Source organism: Acipenser ruthenus, chromosome 15 (assembly GCF_902713425.1).
Source record: "Acipenser ruthenus chromosome 15, fAciRut3.2 maternal haplotype, whole genome shotgun sequence".
Taxonomy (NCBI): Eukaryota; Metazoa; Chordata; class Actinopteri; order Acipenseriformes; family Acipenseridae; genus Acipenser; species Acipenser ruthenus.
In genome coordinates this window covers 28,498,443-28,524,200 of record NC_081203.1, presented here as the reverse complement: position 1 = coordinate 28,524,200, position 25,758 = coordinate 28,498,443, and the positions used below count along the sequence as shown (strand labels likewise).

The 25,758-nt window shown below is 37.2% G+C and overlaps 2 protein-coding genes across 5 annotated transcripts; both read right to left on the bottom strand.

The window, feature by feature from the left end:
* Window positions 1-1,990: 1,990 nt before the first annotated feature.
* On the bottom strand, window positions 1,991-6,913 carry LOC117422013 (proteasome subunit alpha type-6-like). The gene is made up of 7 exons (XM_034036605.3): window positions 6,682-6,913; window positions 6,006-6,100; window positions 5,373-5,454; window positions 4,739-4,894; window positions 3,739-3,917; window positions 2,605-2,699; window positions 1,991-2,173 (listed from the first exon to the last, which is right to left on the bottom strand). The coding sequence occupies exons 1-7, from the start codon at window positions 6,755-6,757 to the stop codon at window positions 2,116-2,118; spliced, it is 741 nt and encodes a 246-aa protein (XP_033892496.1). The 5' UTR covers window positions 6,758-6,913; the 3' UTR covers window positions 1,991-2,115.
* A 1,415-nt stretch (window positions 6,914-8,328) lies between these two features.
* LOC117422111 (mitochondrial ribonuclease P catalytic subunit-like) lies at window positions 8,329-25,758 on the bottom strand. 4 transcript variants are annotated; one of them, XM_058987715.1, is made up of 8 exons: window positions 25,652-25,750; window positions 24,180-24,386; window positions 23,188-23,235; window positions 22,790-22,922; window positions 18,272-18,379; window positions 10,226-10,374; window positions 9,802-9,997; window positions 8,329-9,400 (listed from the first exon to the last, which is right to left on the bottom strand). In XM_058987715.1, the coding sequence occupies exons 2-8, from the start codon at window positions 24,350-24,352 to the stop codon at window positions 9,269-9,271; spliced, it is 939 nt and encodes a 312-aa protein (XP_058843698.1). In that variant the 5' UTR covers window positions 24,353-24,386; window positions 25,652-25,750; the 3' UTR covers window positions 8,329-9,268. The 4 variants fall into 4 exon arrangements, with proteins under 4 accessions (XP_058843698.1, XP_033892664.3, XP_058843699.1 ...); XM_034036773.3 differs by having other exon boundaries at window positions 24,180-25,757; XM_058987716.1 differs by lacking the exon at window positions 24,180-24,386 and having other exon boundaries at window positions 25,652-25,743.

Genomic DNA, 25,758 nt, shown 5'->3' with positions numbered 1-25,758 from the left:
AATGTACTAGGGCCTGTTTCTAACTGGGACCAGTTCAGTTCAGACAGCTTTTAAACACCAGACAGCATTTCAACACAAGATGCTTTCTTCTTTTCAAATAACTGAAAAAAAATGCATTAAAAATACTGTGGGTTTAAGTTTCTATAAGTGAATGGGAGAAACCAATTTATTATACCTGACGTGAAAGTGCTTATAGCCTGGTCTGTGTCGGTATCCCTGAAGCCACTTCTGAATCTTCTGGCATATCTTCCTACTGGCAGAACTGGGATTGGCTCACCAAAGCTAGACTTGGTGAACAAGTCTTGAACTAGAAACAACACAGACAACACAAAAAGATTAGTCACAGTGCACTACAGCATCATCATCAGTTGACCTACTGTAACCTCAAAACAGACCGTTACGGTTGATTAAGCCATTTGTATTTATTTATTTTTTATAAATAAACATTTGTTTTGGTTTCAATGACGGTGACAATACCACAGTTTATGCGCATGTGTGTCCCGGTGGGTGAGCGAGTGCTTGTGTGTTTTGATGGGTTTTGTGTGTGTGTGTGTTTTGGATGCTGAAGCGCTTGACGAAACAGACAAAGACGTCTCAGATTTTACACGCTACTTTCACTTTCCCTACAGTACAGGAAAGGGACGCTGCTGAAGCAATCGATTTCCCTTTTCCTCAGAAATGAGAAGTAGTTTGAAAAATAAACGTGGTGAAAAACTACCTTTCGTGGCCCGTGCAGATATATATTGGTATTTTTTCAAGATCTGTAGTGGACCAGTTGAAGTGCACTGGCTCTACAAAAGAAACAAAGAAACAGGGTTCTGGAGAAGAAAAGGAGGCACATAAACGTTGAAACATTTTTTTTGTTTGTTTTTTTAAACTTTCTTTTGGCTTTGATATTTTAGTACGATATTGTATTTGAAGATACAGATCCCTGTAGTGGTTACTTTCAGTTTAACAATACGCTCACCTTTACGCAGTTCAAATGTGTTGTTTATCTGCGGTAATTATAAATTGTCGAGTGATGATTTGTTATGAAATTGGTTTAACCATCAAATAATGTGCATTCTGATTCCCAATAATGGGTACTAACCGCAATTCCTGGAAAATTTTAAAATGGCAGTTTCCCTGTTTAGAACTGTTCCAGTAAAACATGCTCCAGTGACATGGAAATACATATTTTTTACAGCCCTGACAGCTTTAACATAGCCAATGAAATACATATTAAATATTATTTATAATCAGTACCAATTACAAAATATAACATTTAGTTAAAAATATTATCCTACTACAACAATATTATATATATATATATATATATATATATATATATATATATATATATATATATATATATATAAAAAAAATTACAAACCTTTGAGAATGTTCTACTTTAACATTGGCTCATATTAAGTTTGATTATATTATTATATTAAGTCTCAAGCTACTTATTTATGACATCACATCAGCTGTGGTCATCAGTGTTTTGATTACATCATCTTTTTTATGGTAACATCAGCTTCAGTATGCAGCATTTTCTAATGAGGGGAGAAATTTTAAAATATGCTTCTTGCTGTTCATTATGCATGTTCTATTTACAAACTGGTGCCTTTTCAGCTTTTCATTGTCATTGTGATTGATGACCAGCCTATCAGTGTAAAATTATGAGCCTACTGTGTATGCAAGTCATGGTGATCCACAGTACTAACAGCTCCAGTGTGCTACTTATATTGTAAGTAATACATATCAAGTTCATTACATACTCTGCTTCATCGGATTAAGGAAAAACTACAACCTGATATTTCTCAGCAGAGGGGAAATCAGCTAGAATAACCACATGTAGTTACTTATGGCAACTGCCATATTTCCATGTACGTCAGCAGCCAATCTCAAATAAATATGATGTACTGTCACTGTTCAAAATGGCAACATATTTGGCATAATGTCTGAATAAAGTGTTAAGTGTTTCATTTCAAAGAAAAAAGAAAAGACATATTTTTCAAAAACCTCAGCTTTATTTGAACAGGGTAAATGTACAGCAAACAATGGGCATACAGCTCTCAACCTGCAGTCTATATTCTTAAACAGTGCTCTAAGGGGCATACTCCCAATCCAGTTTCAATCTCTCTCTGCTAGGGACACCAGGTGTGTATCAATCTCTGCTTCTGAAAGAATCCTGGAAAACAGAAGAGATGCAAAACATCTTGTACTGGTTTATGTCATTTAGATAAATGTGAACCATAAAATCCTGATTCAGGAAAGTATAAAAATGAGTAAGAAGTATAAAACCACAAACATTCAGCCATCTTCACATTCAGTAATCCTGGCAATATAAACACACTTTCAAAAGACTTGGTTGTTACACCTTTAAAAACTGAAACCAACCCTTTACGGCACTACTATTAAACCACCCAAAAATCCCCTTTCATTTATAGCCTTTGTTTTATACAGCCAAATGAAAGTGAAATGTTTGTGGTGACTTGAACTTGGCCAACAATACTACAAACAAAAATGACAAACTAAAGTTTGTATTAGTAGTTCATCACAACACAAAACGAATGTTCTCCTCGTTAAAAAGCTCCTTTTTTTTACAGAAGACCCACTCACCTGAACTTCGTGTTTTCTGTTGTCACAACCCCAATTTCTAGCTCGGAGGGCTTGAAGTCAATAGACAGGACTGTTGACAGGCAGGTTATTGCGGTCTGGAAAACAAAAATAATATTCTTTCATAACATGATCTGTAACGCAAGTTACAAAACCTGGACCAATGTACTAATCACTTCAATGAACAAAAGCTAAATATCCTCTTTGGAAAACTGAAATGCGAGGACTACTTCAGAATACAGACACACAAAAAGACAAGCATGTGTACAATGTCATGCAACATTGCATTTGACTGAAAATATGGTTGTACCTGTAAGTGAACATTTAAAAAGTATACACTGCAAATTAACTGCACTTGAAATTTGCATGCCCCATTCTGATCACAGGCATTTTAAAACCACAAAAGCAAGGCGTCCTCAACATCAGGGTATTGCGCAAATTGGAAACGCTGACGACTTGCATCCACAGTTTGCTGTTCATAGGCCTGTATTATTGTACCCTGTTTTTTCAGAATAATTGCAAAAGTGTTCAGAGGAATGTTGAAATCTACAACATCTTTCTTTTTCTTGTACAGTTACCCGCCGCTTTCAACACTTGCACTTTTGTCTGCAGATAATGCACGTTTCTTGGCACTTCATAATCCATGTTAGAAAGAGCATCACCAGAAGTAGAGAAGTACCTATCAAACTTGGAAATAACATGGCTTCTTCTAACAATTTTACTGAACACTAAGCAACTAACAAAAATAGATTAGATCTTATATACTGCACAATCAATTGAGTGAAACATAATTCAGCTCCTTAATTATCAACATTAAGGAAACACAACCATTAATGAGATGATCATACAGGCTAAACATGGCATTATGGCTATTGTCCATTGACAATAGTTTAGGTTGAATCATGTTTGCAAGCTTGTGATGTTTCTTTAGCCAGACAACTGATGTGTTACACAATTAGACGCTGAGGAGCTTTGACATAACCCAAAATAAAATACAATAAAATAAATAAATAAAAACAGTTTGGCATATCTAATGGAAACACAATCTGAACATTTCTTACTTGGCTACAAGAGTCAGTTTTGGAAGATGTTTGCAGATGAAAACCTCAAAAGTCACCATGATGAGCTGCTTCTTACCTCTACTGTCTGCTCGAAAGTCCAATCCAATTTCTTCTTTACTTTCTTCTCCAGGAAGCTTGTGGCCTCTGTTTGTTTGACCCCAGCAGCAGTGGCCTTGAATCCACAGTAATAGCCTGCTGGGTCACACTTGTATACCTGAGGACCATTCTCTGCATCCACTCCTATCAGGATCATGCCTGCAATGAACCAAACCTTTATAAAAACCTAAACATTTCAGTCAGAAATGTGGTAAACATTGACAATCAATGGACTAATGGGTTAGCAGACGTGAGCTCACATAACGCAAGTCTAAATTTGGGAAATAAAATAAAGGCATCTGCCAAATTAATAAATACATAAAAAAAGACAACAATCTTGTGCATCTACAATTGTTTTTTATTTACTTATTTTTTATTTAGCGTGCACAATGTTTTCCCCCCTGCCAGCAGCAATTCCCCCACAAAGCTTAGGAGAACTGAAGGCTCAGTGGGTGTCCTCCGAAACTGTGACCAAGCCAGCTTCCTCTTTTACACCCAGGAACCCAAAAGCAGATGTAAGCGAGCTTCCGGCCTCTGGAGGTCAAAGGCCAGCCCTGTAGGTGTGTGCCTGAGCTCACTAGGCACCTGGCCAGCAGAGTTCACTGTAGCACGATGAGGTTTTACCCACAGGAGCGTCAGACCCATTGCAACGCTCCGTCCGGAATCCCCAGCAAAAACCGGTGACCACATAGCCAGGATGCGAACCCCCGCACCTTCAGACTGTATGACTCACCGTGCACACCACAAGGTCATGCTTTTACCATGCGAGCCACAACTTGTAGATAACTAGCTGCTCCGGGTCATACTGCCCAGTGCAAGCAATACATATCACTGAACAGATTATTTTTCTACAAACTGTCTTTCTAATAGGCTTAAAGTTACAGTGTATATAAACCCTAGGCGAGTGTTTACTACTTTCTTCCACACTGGACCTTTAACTTACACATGCAAATAATTTCTAGTAGCAGAACAATACTTACAACAGCCGAGAGGTCTCATCTCAGCGTTTTGTGTGTACACTTGAGAAATGTCTGCGATTCTCTTACACAGCATGTCTACTGGGATCTCATAGCCGTACTTGTATTTCCAGTTAGCAGCTTCATAGCGTGCTCTCTGGACCTGAGACCTGCTGTCAGCTGAAAGAGGTAGACAAAAACCAGGAACACAGTGAAATACAGTAAACAATCACGTGAAATTAGAGTCAAGCACTGTGTGTGGTACCTCAGGCCAAGCATCATCAGCTGCTTGTGACTAATACACACTATGACTCAACATAAAAACTAATTGGAGGGGTAGAGAGCTGTATAAACTGATTAGAACAGTCAGCCCATCAGACTGCTGGAGCCACACAGCTGATACTGAAAATCAAAATAAAACTCTTAGATAAGCACAGTACTACTTTCATTATCATAAATATTTACTTATAAATATTTGTTTTGCTACAAAACAAGTTTCTACACTCTCATTCCCTGTACAAACTATACAGCATACACAACAACCCATGTTTATTACTGAAATGTTATAGTTGAAACATTTCCTTAATTCATCCTATCAGGATTTCTCTCAAAATGTTTGAGACAGTTTTTACAGATGTTTCTTTCACAAGTAGTTTACCTGTCATCCCTGACATTACGCAGCCAATGTTTTCAGTTATTCTGAACAAATGAGAGACAGTGTTGGAGTCCAAAAGCTTGTCCTGAAAGACAGAATTAAAATTACCTAATAAAAAGGCTTTCTGTTAAGTCTGTGCATAATCTGACTCAGAAAAGTGCACCCCACACACCTCTCTCAAAGATGCTCTTTTGCTTCATTTTTCAAAATTAAGTAATAGATTACCTCATTAAAATGAGTGTGTTTCTATGAAAACCCTGGTTGAGTTGAATAAACCAGTTACCTTTTATAATACTGACTGTATCGTGTCATGATTACCATTATCAGCAAAATGAACACAGTTGTCAAAAACGACTTGTCTTTTGCACAACACATTTCAATTTTTTTTTTTTTTTTCCGGTAGAGGTATGCAGACCTATTCATTCACATGAAGTGAGACACACAAGAACACAACAAAAAATATGTATATGCAAAAAAAAAAAAAAAAAAAAAAAAAAAGCCAAAACTGCTAACTTGACTCTGGTCAACACAGAGTCACGGAGGTTATTTTGTGGTCTAATCGTTATTTGGTGGTAAAACTGATCATACTAAACAGGGTTACTGCTAATTTGGGCACCTGCATCTTTGCATACATACCGGTACTTTTTTCTGTGTGACAACGACTGCACATTCCTTCCCACGGACAGCTACTGAGGTAAGGCCACCTTGGTTTATAGCCTTGAATGCATATTCTAAAATATTAAAATGAATACGTTAAAAAATGGTAGCAGCAGAAATTCTCCCTACATGCAAAACTCTGTTTATGAATGCAAGTGCGTAAAAAAATAATAAAATTCTGTAAAGATGCTATATCACAACTGCAATGGTTTACAGTGATAATCCTGATACCAATTAATCCTGAAACAGCTAACATAGCTCCCGTTTGTACTGCTTATGAAAGCAACGCAAATTTACAAAAACATCAAATTAGAAAAGAATGTGCAAATATTGTAAAATACTCTAAACGAAGTAGTTCAAAATGCATATCAAAATGTTGCACGTTCCTTACGTAACACTAAACCCAACATAAGGCCTCATAGCCTGCAATTTCCATCGCACAACTATTCAATAAAAAAAAATAAAAAAAAACCGAGGCACACCGTACAAATCTAAATAGTATTCAATACCTTAACTGATCTGAAAAAGGTACATTAAAAATAAACATATTTTAATATTCTAGTTGTGGGGGATGGGAGATCCATAATGACTGGGCAGTTACTAGAGATGCCGCTATACGTAATAAAAGTTGAAGATAAATAACTTTTATACTGACCTACTTGGTAGAGTCTGCCTTCGGGAGAGAAGATGGTAATGTGCCGATCAAAGCCCGCACTCGATCCCCTGGACATTTTGATACAATTCTACACGTACTTATATAAAAAAAAGATTGAACTGTATTACAAACTGAACTGAACTAGGCACAACATGCAGAATTCACCCGGAAGAAATTTACCCATGCGCCGAAAAATTACTACCGGGGTCACCGGAAAGAGGGAGGCGTTCTATGAGACAATGCAACAGAGCAGCGGTGCAGAACTGAGTTTGCTTTTTGCATTAGACCTACCTTACTGACGTGGCTGGTTGCAAGAGGTGGTAGTTTTTATTTTAGGCGAGATGTTTGTGTGCGTCTATAATAAATATATAGAGAGTGAGAAAAATAAATAAATAAATAAATAAACCCTGGAGCTGGAATGATTTCCTTAAAGAAAACATGTTCTATTATTTGAATAATTACAGTATTTTTTTGTTCACAATGCTCTGCAGATCCATTTTCCGTGTGCTATGCCCAAGTTTTGCACCACCCAATAAAATTAACTAATTCTGCTTCATAAAGTTGAATGAAACCTGCTGAACAATGTCATGTTAACATATTGAATTACATTGCTCTTTGTAGTTTTCTATATACTTAACAAAAAACTGACACATTCAAATATGTGACATTTTCAAATCTAGTTTATTTGATTACATGATGTTGAATAAAATATCAAAATTATTATTATGTTTATTTTAAATGATGTCTCATTCCTAAAATGCAAAACTTTTGGCTATAGCTGTAGATGCGGCCATAGAGGATAATATGAAGAAAAGCAGTGGAAGGATTCAGAGTGCATCAACAGCAAGGAAATGGGCTGCTTGAAAGGTTAAGAATGGACTCGACACAGGACACTGGTTCATTAGTAACTTTGCCTCATTCACAGTATTCCCTAATATTTTTAAATAAATTAAGTCAGTGGTACTGAATTTGGTAGCTTCTTAGTCTGGTAAGTATGACATATTGAAAACTAGAGACTTTGAGGCTAAAATAGAGAAAGTGAGGCAAAATTATATTAAAAAAACGGTTTTAAATTTTAAACTTTTAGTAAATGCGTTCTGTGATTCTTACTGACTGAAAATACCTAATATAAAATGCACAGAGTTAGACACTATCACATTAAGTCCTGTGTAAACAAAACAGACTGTCATCAAGTCAGGCTAACATACACAAGTAATTGCTATTTCTGTGTAAAATTGAAGATTAATATTATTGTCTTTAAAATCAACAGTAAATTACATTATACGAGACTGTTGGAAAGATAATTGGCTTCTTAGTTACTGTTGTGAAAGATTGTAACTATTATTTATTTAGGTGTGACAAATATGCAAATCTTCAGGAAAAGGAAACAACTTCATTTTTGTAGTAAGACTGACACACATGGCAGGAAGTTGATGTTGGTTAAACAATTAGTTGTAAAAATACATATCTTAACAGGAAACCCATACTGTAAAACAGGTCAGTTAACAATAGAACAATATAAAAACCTGATCCTTTAATAGTAGGTAATATATGCAAACTCACTTTTCAGTGGAGGGAGTTTATGTTTTATTAAGTTACTGTTCTTTGTTTAAGATAATATAAAGTTCAAAGTGAGCAGGACAACAATTTTGAAGTAGACTGGTTTATTTAACATATTTATAACATCATAATACATTAGGACACCCTGGTTCACATAAATGATATTGAACGAGAGAATGTAATTAGGTACTCTTGGACTAAACCATTTATAGTAGGTAGGGGGTTTGTTCTGCTCTGTCTAAACTATAGGAAGCTTACATTTATTCACTCTTTGAGACATATACAAAATCTATCTGTACCACCTAAATATAGTCAATACCACACCCACTGAGTTAAACTCATTGCCAGGAAGGTAACTGACAATTTAACTACCACTTGTTAATTCCTGCTGAGCATAGACTGCTATAGTTAACTGTTTGTTTTTTCTCATTTACCTTTTTGAAAAGTGGCAGGTGAGCTACATTTGGAGTTTTAATAGGCGTGTGACTGTGCTTTTTGGTGAAGGAAGAATTGAAAAGGAACACTGGGCTCATCCCAAGCAAACTGTGACTACTGAAGCCTGTCTTCCCTTAACCCATGCAGCTGCAGGTATTTTAGGGGAAATTTTGGTTTTTTTATTCACAAATACAGATCTGTAGTTGAACTTCTTTCTCTTTACATCAACTGCTTTTATACAAACCCTAAAATGCAGACCATATCAACTGATGTTCAATGGTGGATTATGAATTTAGTTCATAAAAACAGCTCATTAGGTTGTTTCTTTTATCTAACTTTATTTTCTGGGTGTGAATACTGAGATAATGAAGTTTCATACACAGAACTACAGTCCAAGCACGTTTTTAGAATATTTGTTTACAGAATTTGTTCCTAGCAGGGCATTTTTTTGTTTGTTTTATCTATCACAAAATATGTAACCCTATTATCAATATACACACCATTTTTCAGAATACACTCCTATAGTACTGAAATATATGTTTTGCTCTTTCAATAAAAATACACAGGGAAATACACATTTTGGTAGCTTTCCTCATCTTTTCATTTCAAGACACAACCATTTTCTTGGCACTTCATAAGAGTATCTCTCCACTCCGTCTTCATCATAAGGAATGTGCCAGGAGTTCTCTTCTGTCTGGATTATAGTGTCATACTTAGGCACAGTCTGGGAATGAAGAGTTATTAGAGATTAGCCCTGATTAATAAAGTTAAGATTACCATAAAAAAAAGTGATAACAAAAATGTCATTTTAAAAAGAAGGTGGTTCTGAATTTGTTTGGTTTTTTTATTGGACTACCCTCCAGTAAAATCAATCAGACCTGCTGAGTTACTGGTTCTCAGGTTCTGGTTGTCCATTTCTTTATTGTTCCTTAAGTTATTCCCTTTGTTTTACCTCATCTTCAACCATGCATTTCCTGATAAAACTCCACTACCTTAAAAAGGTGATCTGCTGGCAGAGGCAGGATAGAATGAGTTTCACCCAAAGCAGCTTTCTCAATGGTTCTGCTGCATGCACTGGCCTACTTTCTGAATCACTATTAACTCAAGCATTCTGTCCAGTCCCACCTCAAAGCGAATCCTCCTTCCAGCGGTGTAGCTGGACAGAACTAGCTGATGTCCGCGCTGCCACTTAAAGAAGAGGCGTCGGGTGCTGCTGTCGGGCAGACAGGCCTTGTGGTCTCTCATGAGGTCTCTACTCAGGAACTTGCAGTGGTTTCCTGAGTGTAGGGTGGCATACAGCAGGAATGGATCATCTTCTGAACTGGTTTAGAAAAATAAATAAAACGGTTACGCCAGTAGATCTTTTGAGAACTTGAGCATTTTATGTTTAAGGTTTCAATAAAGCTATGTCTTCTACATTTACCATTTTCTTTAAAACTCCATCAGTACTGATGAACTACCCACCCCCAGGACAGGCAGAATAAATCTTGAAACTGCATCTCATTTGTGGGTGTATATTCCCTATATTACTGTAGCTCATTGAACTCACATGTTGTCGGTGAAGAAACAGTCTGCCTTTTGCTGAATAACAGACATGTTTTTCCTGTCCCAACTGCGAGATCCCCTCAGCATGTGCTTGCGACCCAGAACGAGCAGTCTCAGGTTCTGCTGGGCCAGGTGAGACACTACCTCCAGCAGCTGAGAGAGGGGGAAACAGGGATATCACATACCCGTATAAAAGAACGTACACTAAAAGCACCTCTTGCAAATGAGATTTGAAAGAACCGGCTGAGAGTGGGCGTTTGGTTGTCAGGTGTTTCCACACCGAGCTCTCTGCATTTCTGAGCTATCATAGTAGCAAAAGTGATATGACTGGAGATTTTCAAACTCAAGCAATGAGAATCAGTAAATGGCAAGGTGTGGTTTTGTATTTCTCCAAAACAACTTAAACACCCAACAACTAAACAATGGAAGTTTTTTATTGTCCAATTCCTAGCTATGCCCAGCTGGCCAACCACTTAACGTTAACAGTGTCATATTTTAAAACACAGAGCACATTTTTGTTCAAACTTACTGTGCATATTACAATATTTAGGACAGCTAGACCCCTTATGTACGACACAAGGAGGAGAAAGGGATTTATCCCAATAGAAGGCACATACTCCATACTGGTAAAGTGAAATCAGAACATGGTAAAGTGAAATCAAAAGTGACCGAATCTATTTATATGTCAGCTTTTTACAATGAGATTCTCTTTGCGGAGTTCTAGAAGAATGAACCTACTCCACAGACAGGCAGGCGCGTTTTAGACTTATCTAACCACACTTGTCTGTTTCTACATTTCTTTTGTGCATTTCTGTTTTACCTTTTTACAAAGGAATATACTGTATGGTACATACTGTGTTTATTCCATCACTAAGTGATGTTTTGTACTTGTAGCTGAACCTAATGAGACCAAGAGATATACTTGTCCCCCCCCCCCCCCCCCCAGTGAATGAGGGCATATTTGTGGAACCTTATGTTCGTCTGGTTATATCTAGATTTACTCCCCTGTGGTCCTCCCCCTAGTGTTGCATTCTTATTCTTTAAGAGATCACTGGGGGGGATTTCCTGATGACAAGGAAGTGGGCAAAACATTTTTGCAAAGGCAGTTCTGAATTGAAGTTCAAGAATGAAGAGGAAGTGTGATATTGTAGGAGGGACCGTGTTTTTTAGTTTTAGTTTAACTTGGCAGATTAAGTCATTGTAATACCCAACTTTTCTGAAGATTTCATCAGCTTTTGTAATGAGCCATAATCAGTGGCAGTGTAAAAAACGTTACTACTGTCTGGAATGAGCTGGGTGAGCTATTAAGTCAAATTCTGTGATTATTTTTCCTGCCATTTCAGGAATCACTGGGCTGGCGTATGTATTTGCAACATGATTTAGGTTAAAGGAGTGATAACCCAGGTATAAAAGCTTTTTTTTAGCATTTGTAATATTATCCCTACCTCCCTTTTGTTATGTTGAAGGCAAGTGCATGAATTTTAAAGCCTTGGTAATCAATCAGTTAAATCTTGCTGAGTATACCTAAATGTAAACTGAATTTACTACCAGGTACATTCAAACAAAGGCCTCCCCTGTAGAAAGGAGAACAGGATTCTCGAGTTTCTGCTAATTCACTGCAAGGAAGTGGTATACAGTCAGAGAGGTGTAATGTTTTACCTGGGAAACCACCACTGGCTGAGCTTTCCCCTTCCATTCCTGACATGCAATGGTACACGTTCATGTTGCATTGAGATGCATAAGACAGACTGCAATACAAACATGACAGAAATTCCTCTGAAAATTCCCCTACTGTCTTCCATTGTTTCACTCGCATGGAGTTATGAAGGATCTACAAACAAACTGATGCACTTCATAATTACATGTGACACTATAGTGATATGAATCATAAAACAGGGATAGAATTAGGACTCATATTGTATAACAATTTGACACATTTCAGGTTTTACTAAGGAGTTAATTATTCGCTCCTGAGCTTAATTCAGGATAACCTTGGTGCAAAACCATTGTGCTAAAATGTGTGATAGTAGAAAGGGACTTGCTTTCTAACAGAGCCTACCATAATGCATTACAATGTCTTGTAAGTATGTAAAATGGATAACAGCTCAGCTACATATTGGAGATTCTAAAGGCTTAATGTGCCCAGTCGGAACCTACCCAGTAGGGACCCGGCGTCATGTCGGCCGGCTACGCGATTTCACACTGCTTTTGATAAAGCAGGGTCGACCTGGGTGACAGAAGCAAATACACAACGTGCATAGGATTGAACTGTCGGCTCAAATGTTGATTAGAGCAAATGTTTCTTCATCCCTACTGCAATCTGGATTTATGGTGTGTCTCAAGCAACAAAAATATGGCTAAACAGAACAAACAGAAATGTTCCTTGCGGAAGTGAAACCTTCATGCATGTGTGGCTGTTTGTTATTTTGTCAGTTTACGAACGGCCGTCATACATTTTATCTCGCTCATTACCCGGGTCAAAGTGTGTCGACCCACATCCTGAGGTGGGTCTCTGCGACCCAGGTACGACCCAGGTACATGGTTTCACACTATGCGGAATTGTGACCCGGGTAGCGAGAACCCAGGTCGGGACCTAGGAGTGTCAGTGTGAAAGGGGCTTTAGCAAACAAGTGCAATGCTCAAGTCTAAACTGTACTAATACTGCAGTATCATAACAGCACCTTAAATAAGATTAGAAATTGAACCGAAAGGCTCACAATGTTCCCATTTAGACAAAGGAATGAAAAAAAAACAACACATACTTAGAAAAGTGAATAGCTTTGGATCATGTTTCATGTTTTTTTTTTTTTAAACAGAAGGCCCAGAAACTTAAAACCACAAAAATAAAAAGAACAGAGTAGACTACGCTGTGGCAGAACTCAAGTTCTAAAAGGATTGTGCGAGGATTGTGTTACAGATTATGTTAATATCTGTATCCAGATAGACTTAAAAGAGATCCCATTAGATATTAGCGCACCTTTCAATTGTACTTTTTTCTATTCTATTTTGTCTTAGGGGGAGCTTGATTTTCGTGTTTTTATTATTAGCTGCAAATACTGATTTTGGGCAGGTGTAGGTGGGCTGCACCTGCAATGGTGCATCTGATGCACCACCAGGATTCATAAAAGGAAAGACATTTATGCGTCTGTCATCCCACATGTTTCAAAGACACCTCTCCCCCCTCCCTCTCTCTTTCACTCTCACTCTGTCTTTTGTACGGGTGGGACTTTTCTGATTTTGTCACCCTGATTTGAGAAAGTCCCTGAGAGCTAGCGGGGAGATTATGGTACTCTTTTGGAAAGCTATAACGTTTCCAACCCACAGTTCAGTAAAAACAGATTCTTTCCAGCACACCAGCTTCCTGGATCCCAGTTCAGCCCACTCCCTCATAAACTACAACAACGCAGTTCTAAATGCTAGGCATTGTTTGAAATACTTAAAATATTATATATATTTTCTTTAACAAAACTAAATAAATACAGTAATTTAACAAATGGAATGTACAAAACAAAAGCAGCACCCAAGCTAATGCTATTGCGGTGCAGGGACACAGAACACAATCTACTGCTCCCAGTCTATTCCAAAATCAACTCACTCCAGGAGCTGTCTCAGATCCTATATATGTGGCCAAGCTATATTAAATGATTAACTGCCAATCTAGCTTGACCACAATTCTCACATGCTTTTTTTCTTTCCCCTCCAGTGAGGTCAGGCCTTCCATTCAAACACACATTCTCACATGTTTGGTGGCCTGGCCATTTGGAGGGGTAAGTACATAGAATTCAACACTGCAGGGATGAGTTTTCACACATAATACTAATTAAGAAATCACAAATATATACACAATTACATACCACACACACGATTATATATATATATATATATATATATATATATATATATATATATATATATATATATATATATACACATGCACAGGGCCTCTGTCCTGCTACAAACACGTAATCATTATATCCATGTTTTCCAGGTTCCTGAAGGTTTAATGGGATCAAATGGCAGCACAGCTTCTGTAATATTGTTAAAAAAAACAATTAAATGGGTTTGCTGTTTTAAATTCCATTGATTTTTTTTATTTTTTATTTTACCTCCTAATTCATTTGATTTGCATCATGCATAATCTTTGCACTTCATGTCTGGTGTTTGTTGCCAATACTATTTTCTACCACCAACAAAAACTACATGGTATAACTGAGACAAAGCCACAGACACGCACATAAATAAACAGACCAGTTTTAATAATGAGAATCTTTCACTGCTGCATTAGTCACTTCTAGGTCTGGTGGAAAGAAGAAATCCCCTTTCAGGCTCTGTGGGTGCACTTGTTTCCTGTGCAACATGGCCCTCCTGCTAGAAGAAGCATTTGACACAGCCTTTAACCCTGATTTTACTACTGCATTTTTTTTAACTGTGCCCCATCAGGTTTAGCAGGGTCCCCTTATTGCACTTGTTTAATAAAAGCTGGTTCAGCCCCTAAACATTCAGAGTAGGAATACCCTAGCTGGTAAAACAGGCTGCTAGTTAGGAGCACCACATTAGAGATGAGGTACTATTCAAGGCACCTCACAAACCTACGCCAAACAACCCAATTCTAAGAGGAAGGACCACTGTTGCTATTTGCTAATGTGCCACATTTGAGATCACAAAACTCATTTTGTTTATACCGTTATAATTATTTACTCTTCACAGAAAATGTGCCATTGCATTTGCACTTGTTTCAAAATAGGACCTCACAAAATTTCCAAACCTAAGAATTTAGGTAGTTTTGCAAAGGCAGTTTTTCATTTTGGTTGTACTAAATTGTTCTTTACTCAGACAGTCAGGTATGTCTCTTCATCTTCCTGCAAAAAATGCATAATTAATAAGGGGTTTTCCCCACTGTGCAGCAGAAGCAGCACTGTTGAAGCTGAGCTGCTTTGAAAGCTGAGCACAAGGACTTGGAGCTCCATGACAATATAGCCACTACAGAGAGCGTCAGCTCAATAGAAGGACAGACTTTTATGTTTTCATCCCTATGATATCAAGTAGTGAGTTAAAACACAAAGTTTTTCTTCAAACTACAGTGCAGCCATTATGTTTGTAATGGCTATTGCTGTGGGAAAAGTCAGTGTGTGTCTGTGTAAAAAACCCTCTTTTTATACAGTAAAATAGTATATCGTCTACTTTGTATACATAGAAAGAGAGAGAAACTCAACATTGAGTTGTAGTGTATGCTTAGGTTTGCTTCTAAACTGTTTCAGTTAAATATCTAAAAATATACTATCTTCCCCCACAGGAAGTTACTGTGGTAACAGCGCTCAGCTAACAGAGGCTGCAAAGCACCTACCTACCTCAGACCAAAAGTCAACAAGATTCCACCATGGGCTACAGTCAGGTGGAAAATACAGTTATTACATCAAAAATTCCTTTATTAAATGTGATCTGATTTCCAGCCACACACTGGACTGTAAAATACAAACAGAACATCACAAGGGAAGCAGTTTATAGAGTACAGGAAATGCTGCCTCAGAGAACTTGCAAAATGCAGTATAAACAAGTGTTTTAAGTTTGTGAACAGAAGTAGTAACGTGGCGCATGCTCCAAGAGTTATTTAAAACCTTCTCACTTAAACAAGTCGTTTTAGTAAGCATTTAGGAACACAAAGGAAAAATATTGCACAAAGGATAAAACATTGCACTGAATGACAGACAATGTGTCTTCTAGCCTAGGTTAGAATAATTAAAAATAAAAATAAAAAGGTTCAACCCAAGCTGTCACAGGTACTTTTATTTCTCCGATTGTCAATTTCAACATACCACTATTAGATTACCCCCAGTACTGTAAGTCAACTCTCTCTCGATTTCAATCCAAAACAGCTGAATAAAAAGACTGCATCATGCTAAGATGTAGTTCATGGGGTTTATTTGATTCTGTTCAATCAATTTAATGCAGAGAGTGCCCCTTTGAGTGTAATGGAATGTAAACAACATGGGGTCTTTACCGATTGGTGATGGAAACTCTGAAGAGATCCATGACTGCCCTTCACTTCTGTATTAGCGGCTCTGGAAACTTCCTTTACCTGTGTGCACAGCTACTCTTGCAGCTCCACTACCCCCCCTGTGGCTGCTCTAGTGTTACACGCAGATCAGATTACACTTTTTATCTGTAAATGGTCTGTTTCTTTTCTTTATACTTCTATTCCAAAACCCCATCAAACGTGACGTTTGCAGTTCACTGACTTCACACTGTCTTGCTAAAAGTTCATTAATATGCCTTTAAGGGCTTAGGTGCAGTCATTGGCTCATTATGGGTCTGCTGATACTAAAAGAGAAAGGAGACTCAAAGTCACCACTACTCCTTGTTCACACCTTGTTGGAAAACGAAACCATTCCGGCTACCTTAAAGTACACATAATCTCAATACAAGGTACAACAGAGAGCTGAAATACGATTGGGTTTATGTAATAAGACTAGCTGTCATCAAATACATTGCGATTTACTTCTTTCTAAAGAGGTAGATCTCTATATTTAGTTTTGAAACGCAACTGAATATTACAAAGATGTGGGACAGATTTTATGTTGCATTCCTGTTGCCATAGTTCCCACAAAACACAGTGAGAATGTTTGCTATGTTGTCATAGGTGCATAAAAATAGCGACACACCTCTTGTACTGAAACACACTGACGTTAACAATGATGCAGGCAAGTCACTAAGCAAGCATTGCAATAAACGGTATCCTTACAGTGTAATAAGAAATAAAATCACAAACTCCATTTAGAGATTTTAATCTTGGTGAAAGAAAGATACTGGAAAAGAAACCTACACTTAGCTCAGTGACTAGCACTATTAAAATGTATATACTTATTTTCACTTTGCAGGCCAAGCTTTGTATAGTGGTTTGATGGTTCTGTCATGGGATTTTGTACAAAAGAGATGATGCCAATAATTTTATGCAATATATCCTTTTATGCATGTGCCCCTTGAGGTAGTGTGTGCATACTGTACTTGTAGTTCAAAGGGGGAAAGCCATTTATTTGGAAATAAAGAAATGCTCTAGAATTTAAATAAAAACAAAATGCTGAAAGTATGATGGAAAAATAACAATGCATTTCTAACTGGAAAAACACAATCCTAGTTCAAAGCTGGAAGCACAGTGATAATGGTTTAGGAATAACATTATTTTGTATATCTGGTTAGGGTTAAAGTCACCCTGCACTGCTACTGTGCAGTTCATAGGATCTGGTTCTATTTTAAAAACAATGCTCTGAGGGACTTTTTGCACTGAAGAAAGAGCTTTTTTTTACATCATTAAATGCTGACACATGCTGTGGCTTGTAGCTTCCTGAGATTTTCATTTCATAAGACAGAGCTGTAAGCGACCTCTCCACTGCTTTTATTAAGTTCCTCCTAGCCAGTGAGAACTGAAAACCACAGCATGTCATCTGGTTATCACTGACTTCCGATTTGTACATGTTGGATTTGCCATGTTGTGTGTGGAGATATTGCTATTCCCCCACCCAAATTAGGGAGAAATTCAAAGCTACAGTATTTATGGCTATATAACACACAATAAACACAACAGTATATATATATATATATATATATATATACTACTTACCAACAAGAAATGGGACAGATGAATATGTGTATAAGATGACTATGATAATTGCTGCTCATCGGACCCCTTGCTCACTAAATCCCTAAATAGATACACTTCAGATACAGGCAAACGATTTTAATGAACAATCTTTAATATTGAATGTTGTAACAGAGTAAACCAGTTAAGTAAATTAACCAATAGTTCTGCATTGGCAGTAAATGCATAATGTTTGTTCATGTTTTTAACACTTCCCATTGCATTGGTTGACAAAAGGTAACACTGTTCAGATTTAGAACATTGAAAAACAGGCTTAATGGAATAATGCTAAAAGATTCAGTTTCTGTCTAACGATACCCAGCCCTAGTCTGATACAGTATATACAGTACTACAGATTAGGAATCATGAGAGACCTGAAGCAAATAAGGGAGGTAGAAATATCCAACCACTACTCACTGTTTCTGACTGGTTTCCTTTACTGGTGGTGTTGGCAACGTTCAGTCCATCAATTACAACATCAAAAGGGGGTCTCTTCTTCACAAAACTCTTGAAGCTCTCCAATTCCTTAAAAATAAATTGACCTTTCCATTTTAAATCATGGAACAGCAAGTGATTGCACCTGAACGATCATCTAACGAATAAGGAATAATCCCAAATAAATATAACTGTGATCAGCCCTCGGAACTTTGTTGTGTATTACATTGCTTCCTTACTAGCTGTAGATCAAAAAACATACAATCAAAACACATTTGCAAAGCCAGCAATAAACATAAGCAGTCTGGATGTAAAGAATGAATATTTAAGAACATTAACTAATCCCATGCAGTAAGCTTTTAGAAACCCTTATTCTCACTAGTAGCTATGATAATAAATCCCTTTTTTTACTGGTTATAGTTTTTTTGTAATTCGAGTATTTCCACAGTATTTGGAAAGGCACTGTAAACATTGTATTGGCCTTGCATTGAACTGACTGTTCCAGGAGTTTTACTTTCCATTCAATTGGCTTATGTGCACATACACTATGAATGATTCCAAAGTACAGGATGCCTTTTGTTGAATCCACGCTTCAGGGGAATTTCCAACTGTTTGCTTATTCACCTTTCAACTTGCAAACAACTCTTTAATGCTGCTCAGCTGGTGCTGAATAGTCCACATTATTTAGAAGAAGATGGATCTGTTCACATTTTGAAAATTCAGTTTATTACGATTTTAAATTTTCATTGGTCAAAGGGGTACAATACATCACTGGAATCAACAAGCTACCAGCTATACTGTTAAATTGTTCTTAATTATATTTAATAAAATATATAGTTTAGTGTGTTGTGTAAGATAATAAGCTGATTTCCACCCACTCAAAGACAGAACGGACAGCAAGTCCACTTGTGTGATATTCTATATATAAGTCGGACTACACTGAGCACTCCTCCTCCATCTTCTAAAGACATTCTTTTTTAAAACTTTTTTTTAATTCTAGTGCACATTTCTGCCTTCTCTGTATTTCCTCTGGACAAAACTATGACTTCTCCTTTTTCAGCATAATGTCTGCAGCTGCTGGCTCCAAATAAAACTGTAGTGTAGTCCCTCTCCTGGAGTCTAACCTGCCACAGTATACAGTATATTATCAGCAGTCTACCATGAAACCTTTCAAGGATCTTGTTTCGAAAGGACACACTATGTACTGACTTTGATAAACCCTTTGAAAGGTAAGAAATGCTAGCACCTATTAGAACACCACAGCTGCATATGGTGAATTGCACAGCAAAAGACTTACATCAGTGCAGCATTAAAATGCATTTAAAATTTAAGCAACTGATTCTAAATGAGACCTTTTGATGCAACTAAAAGCAAAGTTTGCTAACAACAAAGAGAACTATTTCCATAATTCTTCTGTCCTTAAGTTTTAAGAAGTCCCTAAAGGAGGATGGTTTATTCATTAATTATATGGTTCCTTTCGGTCATTGTCTGGCCTGAAAAGCAGAACCGCACTCCAGTTGTAAAAGTGGGGAATCCCAGACTGAGCATGCTTATATGCACTGTACACATTCCAAAGCCTAGGGGATATTTAAAAGCAGACGTGCCAAGAACAAAATGTTCTGTCTTTAGATACCTGAACTCGCAAGCTACCTGTACAGAACAAATGGTAACATTTAAACAACTGTCTACTCACGTCCTTAAATAGACACTCACTTGCTCAACCAGTTTTAAAGACAAAAATGCTGTAACATAGCTTTCATTTTTATATATTTTGAAAGCTGGCTGATGTTGAGTTGCTATATTTTAATTTCTTTCTATATTTTATATTTTAAAATGCTTGCTTAAAAAACCTGTTAGGTTGGGAAAAGAACAACCCTTTCTTGTTTTCACAAGTAATAAAACAAGGTGTTTTCAACAGGTATTTAAGCTGATACTTAAGAGTACTTGGCTTGGGTTCACTTCAAACAAAGGCTTGTACAAACAGGAATATGTAGTAGCATTGCTGTACACGAAAAAGGCATGAGGCAGTCATATTTTAGGTTAGTATCATAGTGTTTTGATTGCACAAGCCAGTACTAAAAGCTCTGAAAATCCAGCTATAGCACATAGCTAGTACCTAGCCATTTGTGGTTTAAGATAGAACAGCATTTGCCACAAAATTCCTACATGTATGTGCAAGCAAGGACACAGGAAAGGATTTTATATGTAAGGCTATTAGTGCATGGAAATTTCAACACTGGTGTATCATGTATTAATCCACACAGGAAGCCCCAAGTAGAAAGGAAAAATACCAAAACGTGATGTGATGCCAAAAGTCACAAAAACCCTTACTGTGCTAGCTGCTAATGCAACAGAAAGAGGAGTCAGCTTAAATACTGGAAATCACTAGCAAACTTTTTTTTTTTGTAAAGATTTTAGTAACTGGTGATAGGTGGAACCATATGACTTAGATTCCACCTAGTTCTTCAGTGTGTTCCTGGGTGTATACAGCTGAACTGCTATTGGGGGTTAAAGCACAATGAGAAGGGACTTTCCAGGGTCATGCTGTGTTATCAGTTAATGGCTGAAATTTGAAACCAGTATCTGTTTTTTACACTGCTTTCGCTCTAGAACAGATTCAGAAAGCAAAAAGAAAAACTAAATGTTCATGTTACAAAACATGAAATGAATAACCCAGCTTGAGAGCTACCATGTACTGCACGTAGCTGCTTCTTGCTAGTGGTGTAACATTACCAGTTTATTGTTAATGTTACCAAAACCGTTGCAAACTACTGTATGCACTGAAGTAAATGCTTAGTGAAACTGCCTCAAGGTTGAAAGTCTTAGGCAAGTACATTTGAGCAAAATTAACACAATAAGCATAAACTTGCAGCAATGGCTTAATATTAATTATAAACTACATACTTAATCATGGCTTACTTTGCAGTGATATTACATAGCTGTAGTTTCTTTTTTTAAATCTTGTGAACCACTGGATTTGTACACAAGTCAAAGTCAAGATTCTGCAGGATGTAAAAGCAGTTAAATAATAGAAGCTCATTGTATAAGATCAATACAAGGCAACACTGAAGGTGCAAGGCTTTACCACACAGTACTGCAAAACTGCAGACAGATATATTGCAGATTATGTACTATCCTGCAGAAGTGCGCAGGACACATTGCTGGAAATCCCCCGTTTAAGACGGAAGTTTGGAGCCAGCCTGGTGGAGGAATGGACAGCTTTCTGTTTTGATTCAAACTGTAGTGCATGACTGTAGGTGGGCTTTCTGTCTTCTGAAGAACATGAGCTCACCTTCTTGTAAGAAAATAACTTTTCCAATTAGTTTGTAAGGACTTGTCAATTTGAGAAGCCACTATTTCTTTGATTACTACCAAAGTAATATAACCCAGGATTTTTTGTTCATGAATCTTCAAAGCAAGTGCAAAGGAAAATATAGAGAGATGAATACAGCAATTGCAAATGTATAAAATAAGCAAGAAAGAAGTGTTGGGCCAAGTGCTTTCCAGCTTTTTTTAGTTGACTAAATTTGTTTTTAAAATGTGCATTTACTTTAGGAAAAATTGGGCCAATTATGTTTAGAAATATTCATGCATTTTATAAAAAAAACAAAACAAAAAACAAACAAACAAAAAAAAAAACTGCAGTGAACTGTGGCCAAAAAACTCCCAAACGGATTTCCCCTCATTTTTTCAAAATGTTAATGGGACAGTGGTGCCACCTAGGGGAAGTAATTTGTTTAGCTTAGGTTTTCTTTTTCTGCTTAAAATGTCGGCAAACTAGCCGAGTACTAGAATTTAGCATCGAAGTAAAATGGAGTTTTTAAAACAGGAAAGCATGCCAGAGCTACTTTTAAGAAAAAAAGCAACTACAGTGCACTTGTTCATATTAACAGATTATTTTTTTCTCTTGATATTTCCTGTCTGGTAGATATTTAAATTTGCTCACTACTCTTTTGAATCATGTATTTCGTTTTCCCCTTTAAACTGCAAATTGCTTTCGATACTTTGAAGCAGGAGGAAAGTAATGCTAATGTAATGACTGGAGTAATCTGCATAGTGGGGAAAAATGTTTTTAGTCCTCTTGCATTTGTTATAAATAAGTGTTAATCTAATTGAATGCTACAAAATAAGAATTTCACAGTTGATTCAACATAATGCGAATATCTCAACAGTATGCCCCTGTACTTTCCCATTTTCACATTGGTCAATTCATCTCATCTCCCACTTTGCTTTGTACAGTTTAGCAATCACAACCCCAGGCACTGCCCCCTACGTCACTGAAATGCAAAAAGAAAACAACCAAGCATGCAAACAAAACAACATGTCTATTGCAAAAGCACTGCAATTAACTTCAAGGCCATCCAAAATGAAGTTTGCAAATGGTTTAAAATGTAATCATACTTAATTGGGGCTTTAAAATACATTATATTGCCAGTTATGAAATTAAAATAAAGGTTAGATGGATACATGCTTTTAAAATAACATCCACTGTGAGCTTACCTGAGGAGTTGTCTTCTTAAACACGTCTTTGCCCTGTATGACATCATTCATCACCTTCTCCTTCAACTGGTTATACTCATCCTCAGTCAGCTGGATGGACTCCAGGCTTGAGCAGCAGTTCCTACAGTGGCCACTAAACCAAAGGGAATGACAAGGGGAAGCATCAGTGAAGCATGAGGGCTGTTGCACTTGACTCAGCATTTATCACTTTGTCAGACATCATCAGTAGAACGGACTCACTGTTTGAAGATGTGTCTTCGCTGGGTTTTCCAAGTATTATTTCTTTATATATAAAGAATGCATGTATGTATAATGCAATTGCTGCTTGCTAAATAAGTACAAATGACTGTAAAAGAGAACAAGCTATCTCTTCTGAAAAGGGTGTTTACATTATGTACCTGTTTTCAGGGGTTGTCCAACTTCCATTCCATTTGTTACCTGGAACACTTAGAGAAAAAGCAAACAGAAAAAAACAAACATAATTTATCTTCATAAATTGAGTATTATTATTAAAACGTAACGCCTCACCCGTAACACTAAATAATATGAGATTCTGTATATCTTAAACACAACTCTTCTGCAATTTAAACATTGCTTACTAGATATAAGGCAGTACATGTTTCCCAGCTTTATAATGTGTTCTTGTGTAAAACTGTACACATTAAAATGAATGGTCAAAAGTGCACATATAATCTGACCTTGGATTTCATTAATTTATCCTATAATACATATCCTATAATACTGTGGGATATGACGCCATTTTGTGACAGCTCACTAATGCTGCCACCTACTGTGCACTTAAAAGCATGTCACCACAAACTGCATGTCGGAATGAATGTATGATTGTCTACATTGGTAGATGGTATAGATTAGACAAGCATAGTAAACTCATAGTGTAGGTATGGTAAAATCATGGTAAATCACCAAGCAAACTTACCATAGTAAACTTTATAACAGCAGGGAAATACAGAGTATTCGTTACTTATCATCCAAACTACAGCGTGGTCATTTTGTTTTCCAAGGTCTTTGTCTTTACTTTAAAGCTTTTGTCATGTTACTCTGCTTTGATCTGCTCTGCTAGCAGGGTCGATAAACCCTTTAAACCCTTTTTTAAGCAGGTCAAAGTGATTATAGGGAGAATTTCAATTGCTGCTCCATGTGTTGACGGAAGTACCAATATGACTGTAATATGCATCACCTGGGTGAAACTCATGAATTGCATCTAATCAGATGGCTGAACAGAACCTTTAAATTCAATAAATTAATCTGTCAATCAAGTCTATAGACTTCTAATCTGCACCTTGCCCACATAATAAACTCACATTACATCCATCCCCTACGGTTTCTTTAGTTTTTATGATTATTTGAGGCCTGTAGAACTGTAGCCTACCTTTCAAACCACGCCTTGATGCTTTTCACCAGTGCCTCTCCAGGATATATCTGATTGTTCCTCATATACAACAGAAGTGACGACAACTTGCTTTCACTGTCATGGGCTGAACGGTCACTGTCGAAGAATGCCTGCCAGGTTTCCTGATTGGGAGTCAGTCCCTTCTCCACCATTTCTTCATACAAAACCCAAGCAGTCCTGCTGTCACTGTGTAAGAGAGCACCGTTGATTGCATGTCCATAGTTGCGAGGGGAGGGGGTGATGACCCTCTTGATGCTTTCTAAGAGCAATAGACATTCTCGCCACTTCTCTGTCCTGCTGAACCCTTTAATGAAGAGGCTGTAAGCCCCGGTTTCCAAGGTCTTGAACCGTTTTTTCATTATATCATACACATCAAAGACCTCTGATTCATGGTTGCCATGAACACAAAGTGTCAAGTACCTAAGGAGCAGTTCGTAGCTAACTGTCCCTGTCTCCATAGCAACGTAGGCCAGAAGGGACTTGGCCACATCAATGTCACTATTGGCAGCTAACATCTTCTCCATCATGCTCACTTCAAAATGATGGCTGGCCCTGGCATCATCCTTCAGTTTCTTCCATTGGGCTGCTGAGAGTGGTTGGCTTGGGATGTTGTTTTCTTTAGGCTTTCTGGGTCCTTTTAGCTCTTTGTCAAAGTCGTTCCCCCATTTCTGCTTCAAAAACTCTGCTTTTTTCCTTGCAGTTCCAGCTGCAAATACTGATTTGGGTAAAGCATGCGGTACTTTGCCCGACTGCTCTTTTTGCTTTGTGTTTGGTCTCTTATCATCTCCTTCATGACTGTTCCCAACTCGTGTTGAAAACCTGTGCACTTTAAGTGGCACCCAGACTTTAAAAAATGATGAGACATTTTTATGAACAGCAAAACAACTGGCCCTTGAATGCACCAACAATGGATATATATTGTTTAAAGTGCATGAAATAAGGAGTGTTCCCATGCTTAAAAATGTTGACTAAACCTTTACTGCATCATTTAGTGGAATTACTGCTGACTTATTTGGCTGTGATCTTATTAATGGTACCAGTAATGGATAGCCAAATAGGACAATTTTCAGCTAGGTTCAAATTTTAAGATTGCATGTGTAAATTAAATCTAAGGAAGAGTATGTATTGTGTGATATTCCTGAACTTTGGAAACTGGATGCAATTGTATACTTGAAGGAGTTCCTCTCATAAAATCTCTTATTTGCTCGGGTGTATTGTTTTCTAATACTTTTTTTCAGAATCAGTAGCATAGACAATGCTGTTCAAAGATTTAGAAACCAGTTAATACACTGTATTGTTGTGGAGTGGTTTTAACATAGGACTCAGTTCAGTTATGAAACACAAAACGTTTCTTGCCGGAAGCCTAAATATCATTTCTAAGATCAGGGTAACAAAATGTTAATAGTTTATCATTGGAAAAACAACATATAGTAATTCACGTATTACATTACCACAAAACACTGGCACCGATTCATTGCACCCCTCTGTCAGTCACTGTCAGAAATGAAAACCATGCCTTTTGCTAATCGTACATTGTGACTTCTTTAGTGACGTCATA